Source organism: Notamacropus eugenii, chromosome 1 (assembly GCF_028372415.1).
Source record: "Notamacropus eugenii isolate mMacEug1 chromosome 1, mMacEug1.pri_v2, whole genome shotgun sequence".
NCBI lineage: Eukaryota > Metazoa > Chordata > Mammalia > Diprotodontia > Macropodidae > Notamacropus > Notamacropus eugenii.
In genome coordinates, this window is record NC_092872.1 from 707,470,651 (window position 1) to 707,489,175 (window position 18,525).

The window sequence follows — 18,525 nt, forward strand, 5'->3', positions numbered from 1 at the left end:
AGCACAACACCTGGCATTATAACAGCTGCTTAAAAATGTTGTTGACTTACTTGAGATCCATTGGTGAAGAGAGTCTCCATACTCGGTGTTCTCTAGATCAATGAAATCATTGGGGGGGAGAGATAGGGGGAAAGAGAGTGCAGCATTGCTATACTTTATAGGTCAGACTCTTACATGATACCACCCAGAGATGGTTACTCAGATGCTTTAGAGATTTTATTTTTTTGCATTGGGCTAAGTGATTGATAGCTTAATTGTCCCAATGCAGAAAGAAAATGAAAATGGAAAACATATTTTACGGAGTACGGAACTTGTAGCCTCCAGGCCACATGTGTCCCTCTAGGTCCTCAAGTGTGGCCCTCTAGGTCCTCAAGTGTGGCCCTTTGACTGAATCCAAACTTCACAGAACAAATCCCCTCAATAAAAGGATTTACTCCGCAAAACATGCCGTAAGTGTGTTCCTGTCTTTTTCCTTTGTGTGTCTATACTTGAAGAGCAGCCCTCTTAGGCAGTATGTGCTTTGGTATGACTTCAATTGCCCAAGGCAGACAGCTGAGGAAAGGATGGAGTCAAATCACCTGGACCAGGAAAACTTTGCCAGGAAGCAATTCTGTGTCTCTTTCGTTGTGTTATCTATAAAGTTTTCTCTCTTTTTCTCCGAAAAGACAAGAGTAAAGAGAACACTTTTTTAAAAAAAATCTGTCTTTTGTTTGTGGCCAAAATTAAAAGATAGACAGAGAAGGTCTTTCCCCCAGTTTATAGGAGTTTGACATGGTAAACTAGTCAGAAATTGGTAGGATTTTTCGCTGAAATTATTGTAGTGAGTCTTGAAATAACATTCTTTGAAATGTGTTTTAAGAAAGTTAAAAGCATAAATTTTTTTAAAAATTCCCTAATAAGATTCTTGTGATGTCAGAATTTATTTTACTATTTGGCATTAAGGCAAAGTGTTGGGAATATGTATGGATCAGGAAATTTATTAGCTCTAAGGTCTTAAACCAAGTTACCTCAGCTTACCAATTTGTTAATGGTATGAAAATTGTGCCTAATATAAATGTGATTAGAAATGTGGTTTAGAAAAATGAATTCTTCTTTGATTCTCTTGGGTTATAGATTTAATTCCTAAAAGATTGATTTAAAAATTTTTTTAAACTCTTTAGAAATATAGAAAATAGTAACAATGGTTTTCTGTGAAGTTGGTATAGCAATCTGTGAAAAGTGGAATACTAAGATCTTACCAACTCCACGAACAGGTTGGAGTAATTAAGTTTAAGATTTAATTTTAGTTGAGAACTAGAAATTACAAAAGGAAAAGATTCAATCACTACTCATTATACTACACTGCCTAATTTCATAATGAGCTTCAAGTGAAATGAACTATAAGTAGGCACCTGGTAAGTGCACTTAGTTATCATGTGGTGAAAGCTAGCTCAAACCTTATGGGTCTAATGAGAACATCAGATTAGAAACTTCTAGACCAGAGAATTTACATTTTTCCACATTCCTTGCTACTTCTATCCTTATCTAAACACTACCAGCAACAAGCTGGAGGGAGAATCTAAAAGAATCTATGAGGATCTGACTTGTAGAATGAGTCCTGGTTATGAATTTGGTATTTACCAATGTAGTTTTATATAAATGAAGGCTAAAAGTGCCTCTGAAATTGGCATGGTCTCCATCATCATTTAAGTTCTGATGTTAATCTATTTCATTCTGTATCTCAGATTCAAGTCCCAGAAAAGGATGGAACTTTAGCTTACTACCTATAACTGCCTTGTGATGTAAGTTAGCAAATTGTTGTGTGGACATATTTAGGAAATTCAACCAACAACTGAAAAATCAGAAAACTCTGAACTCAGTTTTTATATTTGACATATGTAATTATCTAATCATGTCTTTTTTCAAAAAATAAAATTTTTACTCTAGTTATTTGCTTTGTTATTTCTTCTAGTTAGTTACTTTTAGCTGTTCATTCCACTCTTAGGAGAATGAGACTCTGTTAAGGATTTAATCCTATAAAACACAAAGGTAATAGTTTTTGAAGGTAGATCACAAACGAATTTACCTAAGAGACGTTTATTTTATTCCAATTGTAACCAAAGGCTGTGATGGGATGTGCTCCAGATTGTAACAAATGAGCCATGTACAGTAAAACAGGTTCAGTTACTAACCATCTTCAAATGAACCCGGTTTTACAGCTTCAGAGACCACTGCTCTCAAAGTCTGTTCAGATTCTTATAATATTCAACTGCATTCCAGAGCATGTGCTATATATACCAGTGTTAATCCCACATTCATACATTATTGTTTATCAGGAGCTGAACTGTTAAAGAAAAAGAAAATGATTGAAAACTTAATATTTTAAAGTGTTGTAATTTAAGAAGCTGCAAACTTCCAGCTTGCCTATAGTAAAGAGGAAGATTTATTGACTACTAGAAAACTGAATCCTATCTCCCATTGCAAACACTTTTTGATGAGAGGGGAGGTGGTAAATAGGAATTGGTTAACCAACTTAGTCTTAACAAATGATAGTCTTAAAGATTTAGTTAATTGATCATTAATTAATTACTAATTACCTGGAAATTCTGTGTGTAGAGGGGGAGTGGTATTCACTACACCAGCCAGTGTCCATCTAGCCTTTTTCTGAAAACCTCCAGGGAGGGAGAACCCCCCACCTCCAAAGGTAGCAGATCATTCACTGACATTTGAACAGCTCTCATTGTTAAGATATCTTTTTTCCAGTTATCAAGTCTAAACGAATCTCTACAGTTTTCGCCCATCGCCTCTGTTTCTGCCCTCAGGGACCAAATGAAACTAGTCTAAGATCTCTTCCAGGAGAGAGCCCTTGAAATACCTGGAGATAGCTACTTATCTTCTTTAAGTCTTTTCTTCTCCGGGCTCAACATTGACAGTTCTTTCAACTATTCCCCATGGAAAGGAAGGAAGAGAGGGAGGGAGGGATAGAAGAAGGGAGGGAAGCGAGGAGAAAGAAAGAAAGGAGGAAAGGAGAAAGGGAGAGGAAAAGGGAGAAAAGGAAGGAAAGGAAGGAAGGAAAGAAAGGAGGGAGGGAGGAAAAAAGCCTTTATTAAGTATTTATTATGTGCCAAATACAGTGCTAAGTGTTTTACAAATATTATTTAATTTTATCCTTACAACAGTCTGGGAGGTAGGTGGCTGTTATTATCCCCATTTTTCAGTAGAGGAAACTGAGGCAGACAGAGGTGAAGTAACTTACCTATGGTCACACAGCCAGTAAATGTCTGAGGTTGGATTTGAACTTGGGTCTTCCAGTCTAGTGTTCTTATCTGGTGGGCTCTTTACCTAGCCACTTAGGTCATTTGCCTTTCTTGCTGGTCTCCTATGGACACTCTTCAGTTTATCCATGTCCTTTCTAAAATGTGGAATCTATGCTTACTAATATTGGCATTCAAGACAAACATTTCAGGTCTTGTATTTCTTTGACCTCTGCTCCTTGAACGATGCCAGGCTAAGCAAAGCAGTGGGGACAAAGGTTACCAGAGTGGCCCCATTAGAGAATCACATGCACTGGAAAGCTAATTGCCAAAAAGAAATTCTGAAACAATCTCAGAGATAGCAGATCTCCAGATCTTGTCCTTCTTAATGCTAGAAAGATCAGTGCAACAAGGAACCACATGCACTAAGGAACAACTTGGAGTTCTTCTCTTGTACTGTGAGTCATCTAGCCTAGAGCCTTTTCTTTCTTTTCCTTTTAAGAAATAAATTGTACTGAGGTCTTTGGATTGTTTTGTTTTTTAATATCATCAGCCTTTTCTCCAGTATCCCTCTCCCTTTCCCTCAAAGAGGCAAGCCCATACAACAGATTAACACAAAGTAAAAGAAATCAGTAAAACTGATCAATACGCTGTAGAAGTCTGGAAATACATTCAATGTGCCTTGTGGACCTCAGCAAAGGGACGGGGTGGGGATGTTGTCTTTTTGGTTTGTAATTGCTTTTGTTTGCATCTGTTCATACAGATCTTTATTCATCACATTTGTCATTTCTTATAGCACAGTAATATTCCATGATATTCATACACTATAATTTGTTTAGCCATTCCCCAAAGGATGGACAACTACTTTGTTTCCAATTCTTTACAATCACAAAAAATGTTGCTGTGAATATATTGATATATACGGGGACTTTCTTCTTGTCAATAGCCTCCTGGGGTATAATTTTAGTGGTAGAATTTCTGGGTCAAAGAGTATGAATATTTTAGTTACTTTTTTGTATAATTTCAAATTCCTTTCCAAAATTATTATATGGGTTTAAAACTCCATCAACAATGTACTAGTGTGCCTATCTTCTCATAATCCTTCTAACATTGACTATAGCCATCTTTGGTTATGTTTGCAAATTTGCAGGGTGTGAGGTAAAACCTTAGAGTTGTTTTTATTTGTATTTCTCTTATTATTTGTGATTTGGAACATTATTTCGCATGGCTGTTAATACTTTGAAATTCTTTTTTTGAGATGTATTACTGTCCTTCGGCCAATTATCTTTGGAGGAAGCCTATATAGTCTTAAAGATAAGATAGGATCCACCAAAAGAAGAGTTTCCTGGCACAGTGAAAGAAGGTTTTTCAGATGGTTGAGTTTCTCAGATGGATATAAACTCTGTCTGTCTTTCTTGCCAAGTTAAAGAAAGCCTGTCCTATTGTTAATGTCTTACTAGCTTTTTAAAGTTTGCAAAAGCACTTTACAAATAGTCTCTCATATGATCTTCTCAAACAGTCCTGAGAAGTAGGTGCCATTATCATCCCCATTTTATAGATGAGAAAACTGAGACAGACAGAAGTCAAGTGCTTTGTCCAAGGTCACACAGCTAATATCTGAGGTCAAAATTTGAACTCAGGTCTTTCTGACTCCAGGTTCCATGGTCTGAGCACCATGGCACCACCTAGCTGCCTTTAATATCAAACTGAGACCTGTTAAAGACCTTAGCTTGAAAAGGGTAAGGTCCCCACTGCATCCTAGGTCATCTCCAGTTGTCCTGATTGATATCTGGCCACTGAAAACAAATGGCTCAGGAGGAGAAAGTGAGGCTGGTGACTTTTCAGAGCCCTCCCTCACTTAAATTCAATTCACTTGCATGTTATGGCATCACCTCCCTGATGTCATGGTCGTCTTCGAGAAAAAATGACAAACAACAGTAATGAAATGAACTTAGGATCTTAGTGGGGAGGAGGAGGAATTTCTGCCTTCATTAGGAGTCTTTATGCAGAGGTTAGATGACTACATGATGGGTATATTGTAAAGCAGATTCTTTTGCAGGAATGGGTTGGATTTCAGTTGGTCCTGTCTACTTCTGAGAATCTTTGATTCTGTGCTGGAGCCTGTACTTAACAGGAGACAGATATTGACTTCTATTTCATTGCATCTTCCCTGAGTGGGGATGAGTGTTGAAAAGATGGCAGTAAGCAGAAATGGTGATCAGTTGTCTCTGAAGAGTAAGAGCATCCTAAAATACTGTCTTGAGAACAGTTGTATGTATTTATAGGATGATCTCTCAAACTTGGCAGAACTGGAGGATTAACCACAAGCTGCATTAGCCTTTTGGCTTGGAATTGGAGATCTCTAGGTTGGAGGTGTGACTAAGTTGATGAAACACAAATATTTATGTAAAGTCAGCTCCTGGCTCTGTCACTGGCCAAGAGCTTATCTTTGAGCGAATTACTTAGTTCTTCATTGGCTTATCTGTAAAAAGAAGAGGGTTGTTTGAGGTTAATTGGTGTTTTTCTCAAAGAATGATTGGGAACTTAAGGTTTCCAAGTGGTGGAGAAAGTACTATTACTGCTATTGAGTCAGAAGGTATGAGTAAATGTGCGACCAGTATTGAAAAGAGTGGCCAAGAAGGTCAAAGGAATCAGGGCACAGTGAAGGCCAGAAGATGGCAGGAATGGGAAAGAAATAGAATTAAGATGAAAGTGAGTTGTTAATCACAGAGAGGGCATTTCAGAGAGCACAGTGGAAAGGGTGGGATGACCTGGAGTAAGACATTGGGGGAGAGGGTTAAGGAGGATGAAAATAAAGAGGTGGATGAATGGGCATGTGGAATGGAGCTCAGATCATTAGAATAGGAAGAGTATGAGGGAGAACAGGGAAGGCTCTTGGTACAATGTAAACACACCGGGGATGTTAAGGGACCATCCTATGGTGCATGGTCAGCTACTGACACCAGTCTAGACATAAGAGTTGTCATTCTGGAAAGCAAAAGGCTGTGTTCTGTGGAAAGGTAATTCTGGATAGGGAAATTTCTAGCTCTAGAGTAGAATTAAAGGCACTAAATTTGAAGTCAGAAGACTTAGGTTTGAATCCAAATTGTTTTCATCTCTTTGGACCCCAGTTTCCTCATCTATAAAACGAGGGATTTTGAGGAGATGATGCCTTCCATATCTAAGTCCTATGATCTCTGGCTGATTCCCTTTCCCCACTTCCACCCCCAACTGAATTCCTTGGCTGCTCCCCTATCAGTGCAATTGAATTAGCCTAGGGATTTGGGGAAAGGATAAGGAGCTCACCTCTCGTTTTCTTTCACCAATCTGTATTTGTTCTTGAGCCTGAGTCTACACCTCCCCCTACCCTCATATCCTGTATTTTGTTGTTCAATCATTTTCCAGTAGTGTCTGACTCTTCATGACCCCATTTGGGGTTTCCTTGGCAAAGACACTGGAGTGGTTTGCCATTTCTTCTCCAACTTATTTGACAGATGAGGAAACTGAGGCAAAGAAGGTTAAATGACTTGCCCAGGTTCACGCACATAGTAAGTGTCTGAGGTCAGATTTAAACTCAGGTCTTCCTGACTCCAGGGCTAGCATTTTATCCACTGTGTCACTTAGCTGTCCCCCATATCTTGTATTAGCCGGTCAGAAAGTGAGGCATTGCCTGCCAACTGGGGAATGGCTGGACAATTGGTGGCATATGATTATGATGAAATATGATTGTGCTGTAAGAAATGATGAAGGGGATGGTTTCAGAAAAACCTGGGAAGACTTATATGAACTGATATAAAGTGAAATGAGCAGAATCGAGAGAACATTGTACACAGTAACAGCTTTATTGTAACGATGATCACCTGTGAATCAATACAGTGATCCAAGACAATTCCAAAGGACGCAGGATGAAAAGTGCCATCCACCTCCAGAGAGAACTGGTAAACTTTGAGTGAAGATTGAAACATATTTTTTCGCTTTATTTTTCTTACTTTACCCCCTGCAACATGGCTAACATGAAAATATGCGCTGCATGCTTTCATATATATAATTTATTATGTATAATATTTATTTTTTGCCTTCTCAGTGGATGGTGGAGAGGTAGAAGAAAGGAGAGAATTCAGAATTGAAAATAATTTTTTTAAAAAATAGTGACAGTACTAATATTTTGCCATATTGATCTCTGGCCACCTCCCAGATGCTCACTTTTTAGGTAAACTTATATCCTTGGTTCTCCTCACCTCTGATCCATCCCCAGGTATTTAGTGTCCTATGATATCCTCTAGCTACCCACAATCACCCACAATAATGACTAATGGCAGAGGAGTATCTTGTAGAGAACCAGAATCAAATCCAAAGAAACTCTGATCTAAAGAAATGACTTTCTAATGATGGAATTGAATGGCCATGGCCAATGAATGGGTGGGAGTGGTAGTAAAGGGTTGGTTTTCATTCAGGGAATCTTTTCTTAGTCTCTCAAATCATAAACTGTTTTTTCCTTAAAAGGCCCACTGATTTTAGTCAAACTTTCCAGACTTATCCCTTCACTCACTCTGCTAGGGTTCATGAACTTTTTAAAAAAATTGTACTTTTACAGCTGTGTTACAATACGATTGGCTTCCTTAGTAACCCTAAGTATTTTATCTCATACCTTTGAGAACATGATTCTGAGAAGGGGTCCCTAGGCTTCACTAGTAGGACATAAAAAAATCTTAAGAATCCTTGACCAAGAGGAAGTGACTGATCAGAACATCCTTATTTTTTAACTTGTGTCTTCACAGATTATAGCAAATATGAGACAAAATGTAACCAATTGGACCTACATACTGGTCTTAACTAGTGAAAAAATGGATTATCGATATCTCATTTCAAAGTCTGCATACTAATAAAAGCTGTTGAAATTATTATATATATGTGTATATATATGTATATACACATTCACACACATATTATACACACACACACACACACACACACACTCCTTGTCCTAGAGGCTATTTTACAGATAAGGAAATTGAGACCAGGGAAATTAAGTGACTTTCCAGGGTCACATAGCAAGCAGAAGTAGGAGTACGAATCCAAATCCATGGTTCTTCCCAAGATACCATCCTGCCCTGTCCTCTGGTACCAACCTATTTCCTTCTTTACTAAACTTGAACTCAGGCTCTTTTTCCTTTGGAATACCCCTCTGTGTCATAAAGCATGTCATTCACCTGGGAGTTATCAAACTGGTGTAGACCTGTTTCAGAAAGTTCTTCCCCGCTCATAATTTTTTTTCTTTTACCTATTTATTTATCTTTTTGCCTGTTTTTAAACCTATTTTTGTCTTTTACCTATTTCCTGGCCTTTCTCTAGGTAACTATTCAACTGTAGGTAAAACCAGTTTTATAGGACAGGCTGTCACACGCACCACTATGATAACCTAAGGGGTCATCTACTCCATTTCAATCCAGCAGCCGCAGGGATTCAGGAAGTTGGAATTTCAGGTTCATTACTCAGCCCAGCCCTGTTACAGATTTGGTCTGTTCTCAGTCCAAAGGGCTTATTGTCACTTTCATTTGGTGAAACAGTATAAATATCCAGGCTAATCCTACACTGTCCTGGCCAAAGGGTATCCTTGATTATTTTCACCTTGCACAAAAATATTGTTGTAATACTTAGTCTACTTCCCACAGAGAAAGTCAAGCCCAGGGCAGGAGGGAGGCCATTTGGCAAGTTTTGAGAGTCTCCAGCCAGTCTTTAGAGGGGAAACTACAGCGCAATGCGGAATTGGTGGTTTTGGTTTTGTCTGGCTCTCTGCACCGCAGATCAATTCAGGGACAGAGCAGTGAAAATCATGACTGAGACGCCCTTAATCGATGGGTAAGTAGCTCTGCCTGTGAGAGGGCAGCCGCCTCCCTTCGCCCCCCCAACAATCAGAGACTGGTGGATGGTACAGAGGTAATGTATCTTAAGCCATGCAGGAAACCCTCAGGGAGTTTGGATTCTCTTCCAGTCCCAGAAGCCCTTTTGCCCAATACTGCTACTCTGTCTAGATTTTTCTTTCTCTAACTTTAAATGGGACCACAGCAGTCTCCAATCACACCTTAGTGTATGAAGCCCCAGTCAAGCTGCTCAATTCCTGGTTCACTCAGTAAGGATTTATGAAGCACCTACTGTGTGCTAGATACTGAGGATGGTCCTTGCCCTTAGGTGGTTTACATTTTATTAGGAGTACAGAAGATGTACACAAAGTAGTAAATACAAGGCAATTTGAAGAGGCTGAGAGTCCTAACCATTGAGGGGTGGGAGAGGGGGGCAAATTGGAGAGAGTTTTTTGCAACAGGAGGTAGTCCCTGAGCTAAGCCCGAGGAAATGAGAGGACTTCAAGAGGCCAAGGGCGGAGGTGGGAATGTATTCCAAGCATGAAGGGCCAGTCTCTTCCAAGGCAGGGAGACAAAAGGTGGAACGTCTCATTTGAGGAAAAAGTCCAGTTTGATCGGAATGGCGATTGGTCATGCTAGGGAGGATAATTACTAAGAGGGAGAGTAAGAACGGCTAGACATTAATATCATGCTTTAAAGTTTACAGAGTTTTGCCTTCTCTTCTGGTTTTAAGTTAGGAGATCTGGGTTTAAAGCCCCCTCTGATGTTGCTTAATAATATTAATGATAATCATTAGCACTGATGTGGTGCTTTACAAATCTCGTCTCAGATCTCTGCTCCTTTCCCTTAGGAAAATTATTTTAGCAGCTTCATGGAAAATAGATTAGAGAAGGGACAAACGTGAAGCAGGAAGACCAACCAGGAGGTTCTTGCTGTAGTTCGGGTGAGAGGTAATGAAGAATTATACCGGGCTAGAGTGAAGAGAGACAAGGGCCCGACGGGAAAGATGCTGTGGAGACAGAACTGACAGAACTTGAGAAGTGATTTCTTGTGAACAATGTAAAAGAAAGAAGTCACAGATGACTGAGGGGTTGTGGGCCTAGATGGATAGAAAGATGGTGAGTGCCTTTATCAGAAACAGGGAAGATTAGAGGAGAGATGGTTTCGAAGGAGACAGCTCCATTTTGGACTTGTTGAGTCAGAGATGCCTTTGGAATATTCACTTGGGGAGATCCAAGAGGAACTCCTAGAAGGGAATTTAGGAGAGGGGGCAGGACTAGAGAGAGAAGAAAAGGGAGTCTAGGACAGAGCCTTGTCTTGGGGAAAAGCCCCACTTGATTCATAAAAGATGGATGATAATATGGCAAAAAAGACTGAAACAGAGTAGGCATACAGGTGGGAGATGAACAAAAAAGATAGAGGTCTTTGTCAGGGGGGAACGAAATTCTCCCCGAGGAAGAACCTTCTCTGTGGCTTGTGTGGGTTGACCATGTATGATCACTGAGGTCCCTTCCAGCTCTCAGATTCTGTGATTCTGTGAAAGCATCCCAGAGGAAGAAAAGTGTATGAAAAGGTACACACAGGTCAAGGTGAATGATGGCGAAGAAAAGGTCAGCAGATGTGGCAGTTTAGGTCATCGGTGACCTCAGAGAAAGCAGTTTTAATGGCACAGCAGGGTCTGAAGTCAGGTTGTCAGGGTTTGAGAAGGGAGCGGGAGGTGATGACGTGGAGAAGTTGGGTTCTGAAAGAATGAAGAGATATGCAATGCAAGTTTGGGGAGATGGCAGAGTCAAGCATTGTTGTCTGAAGAATGGCAGCAGGAAAGGAGTCAGAATCTAAGAATCAGTGGAAGATTAAAGAGAAAGAGAAATCAAGCCAAGAAATATTTATTAAGCACCTGTTATGGTCCAGGAATTGCGCTAAGTGCTGAACATACAAAAAATAGCCCCTACTCTTAAGGATCTCGTGCTCTAATGGGGGAGAAAATGGCAGATGACTATAGAAACAAGGAAGATACAGGGTAAACTGAAGATAATCCACAGAGAGAAGGCATCAGCATTAAGGGAGATTGGGAAGACTTTCACTGAGGCCTGAAGAAAGCCAGAAAGGCCAGGAGGTGGTGACAAAGGAGGAAGAGCATTCCAGGCATGGGGACAGCCAGTGATAATGCTGGGAGTGGGACAGGGGAACCGTCATGCTGAGCACCAGAGTCATTGGATTGCAGAGGGGAGATTGGAGGAGGAGGCTGGGGGAGGAGTAAGGAGACCAGAAAGGATGGAGAGATCCAGGTTAGGAAGAAAGGGTTTCACAATGGATCCTGGAGATAACACCCCTCCTGGAGGTGGGACCAAAGGTCTTGACGTGGGGAAGAATAATCTCTTCCTCAGACTGGAACAAAGGAGGGAAAAATGGAGAATTACATGAGGAGGTTTTGAGATGTCAGTAGAGAAGAAAAGGAAATTCAGGGTGAGCGCCTCTATTTGCTTAAAAAAGGAGACCTCTTCTGTGGGAGTCAGGCTTGGCAAGGAGAAAGCAATTCACACAAAGGTGTAAAAGGGGCCTAATCCTTTAGAAAGGTGGTGTTTACATTCTTAAATGTACTGACCCTTCATTTGTATAAACTTTAACCTTTCTGAGCAAATGGGAGGGGAGGGGGCGGAGAGCCCTCCTCCAGGCTCTCCTAGAAGGGAGAATCTCAAGCTCAGTATAAAGGATACCGAGGGGAACTCCCCAAGCTCAGGATAAAGAATAATTTGGCAGGGGGAGGAACTTGAAGGTGCAAGGGAGTTAACATTTGGTACCCACCATTCGTGGTGAGAGACATGGACCCTTTAGGCTAAAGGGAAGATTGGTAAGGCAAAGAAATGTCCCATCATCTTCCCTGTATTTTTCCTTGCTTTTCCACCTGGCACTGAAGTAATACCTGACTGGCCTATCACATCAAGGTCTTAACTCTGGGAAGCCTCCCAAGAGAAGAGAAAATTGTGGAAGGAATCTTTTCTCTACCCACTTCCCCGAACTCCATGGGCCATGGGTGAGGAAAGTTACTTAACGTCTGTGTGACTTGGGGTAGTTACTTCTCTATGAATCTCAGTTTCCTCATCTGTAAGTAGAGGGGATTGGGAATTGGCCTAGATGATCTCGAGGGTCCCTTTCAGTTCTAAGTCTGTGATCCTAATATATCCCATTAAATGTTTGGAAAGCATTTTACAAATCTTGCCTCATTTTATACTCTACAAACCTACTGTTCTTATGTCCCTTTTACAGATGAGGAAACTAAGGCAAAGGGTCACACAGCTAGTGTCTTAGGTGGATTTGAAAGCAGGTCTTTCTGACTCCAGGCCCAAGGCACCACCTAGATGAGTAAGAGCAAAGGGGAAAGGATCAAAATAAACAAACAAACCCAAGGGAGTTATTTATTGGTGTTGTCAGGTCAAGATCTCTATCAGTCAATTCTGAACGTTGTGCCAGGTTGCAGAGAGGTCAGAATTCCTGTGACGGGCTAAGGAATGTGAAGAGATAGTAAGAGGGTGCCTACCTGAAGTGACCTGGTATGGTCAAGTCCCCAGTGACCTACCTTCCCAGGGCTCCAGAGGATTCTGGTCAATGTCATTGCTGAGCCACACAGATGGAGACCTTTGAAGGATTGTGGAGAACAGGAGAAGCATCACAGGAGTGATTTCAGAAGAAAGAAGACAGCAAAATCAGCACCTCTAGGCAGTTGTGGGTGCAGGCCTGAAGTTCAGGGAAATGACCAAGAGTGGACATAGAGATCTGGACACCTTCTGAATGAAGCAGATCACCAAGGGAGAAAGTGTTAAGAGAAAAGGGAAAAAGCTCCAGGATAGAACTTTGGGGGCAGAGAGGAAAGCAAGGCAAAGTAAAGCACCAAGCATTTTTTAAGCACTTACTATGTGCCCAGCACTGTACTAAGCACCCTCAAGGATCTTATATTCTGATGGAAGAAAACAACATGCCAAAGGAAGCTGGCAGAATGGGTGGGGCCTGGTACCCACGAGGGCACATGGTGGCAGAGTTCTGAGAGTCAGAAGCAGAGCCAAGAAAGGCATGAAGGTTGCCTTCGATGCATCTATTCCTCCAGGGATCTAGTACCCCTTTGTTATCATCTAGCTAGTCTAAATCCTTGTATGTTTTCTCCCTGCAAGCCTCCTGTTCCCAGCACCACCTTCTCCCACTACGCCCCCTCCCCATTAGCCCTGCCCCAATCAAGACCTCCCTGAACCTTGACTCTTTTCCTTGGAGTTATTTGAAAGTACAAACATAACCGCATAAGGCTCTTGCCCCTTTTAGAGGTACAAGCCCAATTAAACCCTTTCCCCAATTCCAGATACTTGGGAGGGTTCGAGGGAAATGAAGCAGCAATCTAGAAATTCTGTAGCATTTGGCAGTCCAGGAAGGCAGTCCCTGGACATTGGGAGCCTGCTGCCTGGGACCTTTGACTGAATCAAAACCTCACAGATTCAGTCAAAGGGCTGGACTTGAGGACTTAGAGGGCCACATGTGGCCCCAAGGCTGCAGATTCCCCACCTCTAGCCAAGGTTAAAAGTCCAAGGGATTGCCTAAAGACAGGGGGATCAGCTCTCCTTGTCCAGACAGTGACTAGGATGATAAAGAGTCTCATAGCATATGGTATTAATAATAATAATGATTTGTAAAGCCCTCCAGAGTTCTCAAAGCATTATACGTTATCTCATTTGATCCTCACAACCATGGCAGGTAGGTATCATCATGATCTCCATCTTTCCAGTGGGGGAAACTGAGCCAGGGAGAGATGAAGGGACTTGCTGAAGATCCCAGAGCTAGTAAGTGTCTAAGATCAGGTTTATTCCTGAGTCTAAGTCTGGCACTCAGCACCCCTGGTCCACTTTGATGTCTTATGGATGAAAGTCAATTGAAGAAATTGGGGATGTTTGTTCTGGAGAAGAAATGAATGAGGGGGCACATGATCACTGCCTTTGAGGATTTAAAGGGACACCCTGTACAAGATGGATTAAGCTCATTCTATTTCATCTCGGAGGGCAGAACCAGGAGCAACTGGGGCTGGGCTGGGCTGGGCTCAGGGCTTTCAGAATGTGGGTTGAACTGGGCAAGGGAGGGCCTGTGAGGTCCCTTCCAACTCTGATCTCTCATGATTCTACAGTGACACTCACTTCCCTTTGCTTTCTTCTCCCCACCAGACACAATGATCTACCGTGGCAAATACTGAAGAGGTTCAACGGCCAGCTGCAGCCAACGGAGGCTAACCTCACCTCCTTGCAGGGCACACACACCAACATCCCAAAACTGAAGGATGGCTACGTGGGAGGCCAGGTGTGGGGCAGGCGAAGACCCAGGGAGTTGGGCATGCAGGCCCTGTTGAAGATGCAGGGGAATGGCACAGATAGGCATATGAGTAGGGGCTCCTACTTTGAAAGCTCTGGCTCACTGTCCTCTAGGTATCCATCCTAGGCTAGTCTGTGCCAGCTGCTGGCTCCCTGTCCTGGGCCACACTGGACTTTCAGTGTTATGGGGCCAGCCTCCAGCTTCCCTCCTTTTAATGTCTGCTAGGATCCTGGTGCCAATCGTCCTCAAACTCCCCTCTACTGTGAGGTGCTCCCCCTCCCACCATGTTCTGGTCCCTACTTGAATGTCTGCCTTGACCAATATCCCTTCATCCACCCCTGAGGCTCCTGTTTCCTGAGACAGATGAGTATGGATTTTAATCAGAAAAACAATCTTTTCTGGCATCATATTGTCTTATTAACTCAATCATAATCTGCATGACTCCAGAAGTCCTTTAAGGAACAAATCATGCCATGAGCATTTCAGCACCCCATTACTTTCTGCCTGTGTGGGGGAAGGCTTGGGGGATTTAAAAACTTATTCAGGGTCTTCTCCATCTCTAGTGACCTAGAGATAAAGATGACCCTGGTTCATAGGCTCATCATGGGGTCAAGTACAATTCCTATATTTTACAGATGAGGAGACTGAGGCACTTGCCAATAAACATGGTGTGGCAAGGGTGCTAACTGGGAGAGGATTGAATGCCCCTATCCCTTAACCAGTCCTACATCAGAATAGACCTTCACAGGAACCTCTTCTGATTCAGATTCACTGTCCCCAAGTCTAGAGATAACCTGGCTAGGGTAGCAGCCCCATGCCTTCCTGAGACCAGCTTCCCCTGGACTTCCACAGTTGCCTCTCAGTCTACATGGGAGAGAGTCTCGGAGTGGTAGCTCCCCCAAACCTTCTCCCCTTTGGTTTGCAGTTCTGGTCGGCTTACGTGCCCTGTGATACCCAGAACAAAGATGCAGTGAGGAGAACCCTGGAGCAGATGGATGTCATTCACAGGATGTGCCAGATGTACCCCGAGACTTTCCTGTGTGCCACCAGAAGCTCAGGTGAGTTCTGCCAGCAGAACTTAACTCTAGGGTTGTCAGCACTGCCCCCTTTTTCCCAATACCCCCTCACCATCCCCTTATGTACACATAAACACTTTAGACACAGTAAATTGATAAACTCATCCAGGTGTCTAATCATGGGGTGGTGGAGGGAAAAGATCCATTGACTTGTCCCCAGGCACTATATCTAACCACAAGACCACTTGGAATCACTTCCCTTCACTAGACCTTACACATCAAGGTCTTTCCCTTACAGATATAAGGCAGGCCTTCCAGGAGAAGAAGGTGGCCAGCCTCATTGGTGTGGAGGGTGGCCACTCCATAGACAGCAGTCTGGGGGTCCTCCGGGCACTGTACCACCTGGGCATGCGCTATATGACCCTCACCCACAGCTGTAACACACCCTGGTAAGAACTTTGGGCCACTATGGATTCTAGGGGAGGGTGCCCTGATCCTAATTCTTTGTCATTCCTTTTTAAATTTTTTTCAATTAACAAGAATCTGTTTTCTTTCCCTACCTCCTCCTTCTGAATGACTGAACACAACATAAAAATAAAATCCTCATAATTCTCAGGCCTAAGATGACTCTAACCACAGAATCTCTTAGACTGGGGAATGGAAGGGGTGGAGATGGGGTATCTACATGCCACTCTGAGGTGGGATAGAATCCCTTGGTTCATCTGCTTTGGCCAGAGGCCTGCATGTCTTCCTATGATGCCTTGGCTCAGACTTCTGGCTGGACTTTGGGGAGGGGACTGATAGAGGATCTGAGGTCAGAGGAAAAAAGCTGACAGGAATTTTAGAGGGCCACCCCCCAGCTTTGGACCTTCTGGCCCCACCTCCTCTTCTGACTCAAACCCCACTTCTTTCACTGCCTTCTTGTGCATGATCCTGGACAAAGCACTCAATCAGTACCTCCGTTTGGATGATTAAAGCAGGGACAAGCATGACCAGCCAAGCTCTGCAGAAGCTGATGGAGCCAACCTACACCATTACTTTTTTTTTCTTATAACTGTCACAGGGCGGACAACTGGCTGGTGGACACAGGTGATGACAAACCCGAGAGCCAGGGCCTATCAAAATTTGGAGAAGTAAGCACAAATACGGGGAAAGGGGAGATCCAGGGGACCATAAGGCCCAGGGGTTCTCCGTAGAGATGGGACATACAGCAGGATATGCTGGGGTAAATGTCAGGGGCAGAGATCTAAGGGTGGGCCCGTTCACTTGGGAGGCAGTCTGGCTGGGGACCCAAGGGCCTGGGGCTCATCCCCGAGTCAGAGGCATCAGGGCAGACAGATGGACTCCTCTCCCCTCTGCAGGAGGTGGTGAAAGAAATGAACCGCTTGGGTGTGATGATCGATCTCGCCCACGTATCAGTGGCCACCATGGAGGATGTGCTGTCCTTGTCCAAAGCCCCTGTGATTTTCAGCCACTCCTCTGCCTATAAGCTATGTCCTCATAAACGGAATGTGCCAGACAATATCCTCCAGCTGGTGGTAAGAAGTGTGTGAGGGCTCAGGGTGAGCAGTGGGTAGATGGGAGGATCCCACCAGGATATACCCTCACCCCCAACCCAGTCATCACCTGCTTCTCTATGACTGACTCTGTTGCTTTACAGGCAGCTAGGGGGCAAAGTGGGTTGGACCCAGAGTTAGAAGAGGAGTTCAGATCCCTTCTCAGATACTCAGAAGTGGCTGACTGGGGGCAAGTCACTTACCCTCTCTCATCCTCAGTTTCCTCACTTGTAAAATGGGGTGAATACATAAGAACACCTACCTTACAAGGTTGCTTTGAGGATCCAGTGAGATAACATATGAAATGTTTTGTAAACCTTTCAAGTGTGATATACCATAAAGACGAGGAATTTCAGAAAGCCCACTGCCAGCCCAGCCACCCAAAATTTCCTGCTCCCGGCCTAGAGTTAAGAATCAATATCCCCTACTTACTTGCCACTAGAGGACACGAAGGCCTCGAATTTCAGAGGGCATTCTAACACACCCTGTCTCTTTTGATTCTCCTAGTGGCTTTGGAAGGTTGAATACTTAACCCCAAAAAGGAATAAACAAACCAACTCAGAGAGGTTGAAACTATTTACCTAAGGTTACTGTTAGGGAAGCCAGGATGCCTTTCTTTGGCCAGTCCTTGGGGAGGCTTGCAGGGACAAGGGATAAGAAGGCAGCTTCAGAATTTTCTAAAAGACTAGACAGCACCGCCTCCTTTTCTGATGGGGGACCCCCCCTAGGAAGGGCTGGTTGAATAACTCTCCCCCGACATGTACATAAAGTCACCTCTTTCTAAATAGAATAAGACCCGAAGTCTGGTGATGGTGAATTTCTACAATGAGTATGTTTCCTGCCAAAACAAAGCTACCCTGTCTCAAGTAGCAGGTGAGTGTGGCTAAAGCTATTGAGGACTGGGGAGAAATGAGAATGGGCCCCAGGTTCCAATGACCCACTCCTGCTTCTTTCTCAACAGATCACCTGGATTATATCAAGAACACTGCTGGTGCAGAAGCTGTGGGCTTCGGTGGGGATTACGATGGTGTTAACTAGTAAGGAGAACAAGGAATTTGTCTTGACCCCACAGAGAAAGGCATTTGAGAACAGGCCAAATGACCAAGGCTTCCAGTAGTCTGGGCCCTTACTTCACCAGAAAGATGCATCTTCTCCCCTTTTCTTGCTTGGCCTGTATCAGTCTCAATTTCACTGTCCTTCCTCATTGTGACTTCCTTTCTGTCCAAAGGTAGGCCTTGACTTTATGGCAGAACTTTCCTTGGAAGTATCTCTATCTGGAGCCAGGAAACTCACTTGGTTAGGGCCAGGTGTTCATGAGAACAAAGCCACCAGTTCAATCCTTGAAGCCAACCATTTGGCAGTCTTCCTCCAAAGTTCGCACACAAATACCTGATTATAAGGAAACTGGGGGAGATTGGGTAGATGGCTAAGTAAACCTGTCTCCTTTCCTGGAAACGCAACTTCAAGTGAGATCCTTCTGAGGCTTGGGCTTGCATAATCTATAATCTTTGGATGT

The 18,525-nt window shown here is 43.1% G+C and overlaps 1 protein-coding gene across 3 annotated transcripts in view; it reads left to right on the forward strand.

Moving 5' to 3' along the window:
• DPEP1 (dipeptidase 1) overlaps positions 1-18,525 on the forward strand; it is a 39,120-nt gene that overhangs the window by 19,628 nt on the left and 967 nt on the right. Inside the window, exons 1-9 of one of the 3 annotated variants that reach the window (XM_072636369.1) lie at positions 3,598-3,691; positions 8,906-9,092; positions 14,293-14,425; positions 15,363-15,495; positions 15,752-15,902; positions 16,517-16,586; positions 16,815-16,991; positions 17,798-17,882; positions 17,971-18,046. In XM_072636369.1, coding sequence (XP_072492470.1) covers positions 8,992-9,092; positions 14,293-14,425; positions 15,363-15,495; positions 15,752-15,902; positions 16,517-16,586; positions 16,815-16,991; positions 17,798-17,882; positions 17,971-18,046 — 926 coding nt within the window. In that variant the 5' untranslated portion in view covers positions 3,598-3,691; positions 8,906-8,991. Of the gene's footprint in view, positions 1-3,597; positions 3,692-7,026; positions 7,172-8,905; positions 9,093-14,292; positions 14,426-15,362; positions 15,496-15,751; positions 15,903-16,516; positions 16,587-16,814; positions 16,992-17,797; positions 17,883-17,970; positions 18,047-18,525 lie in introns of those variants that run through there. The other 2 variants (XM_072636371.1, XM_072636370.1) reach the window with 2 other exon arrangements.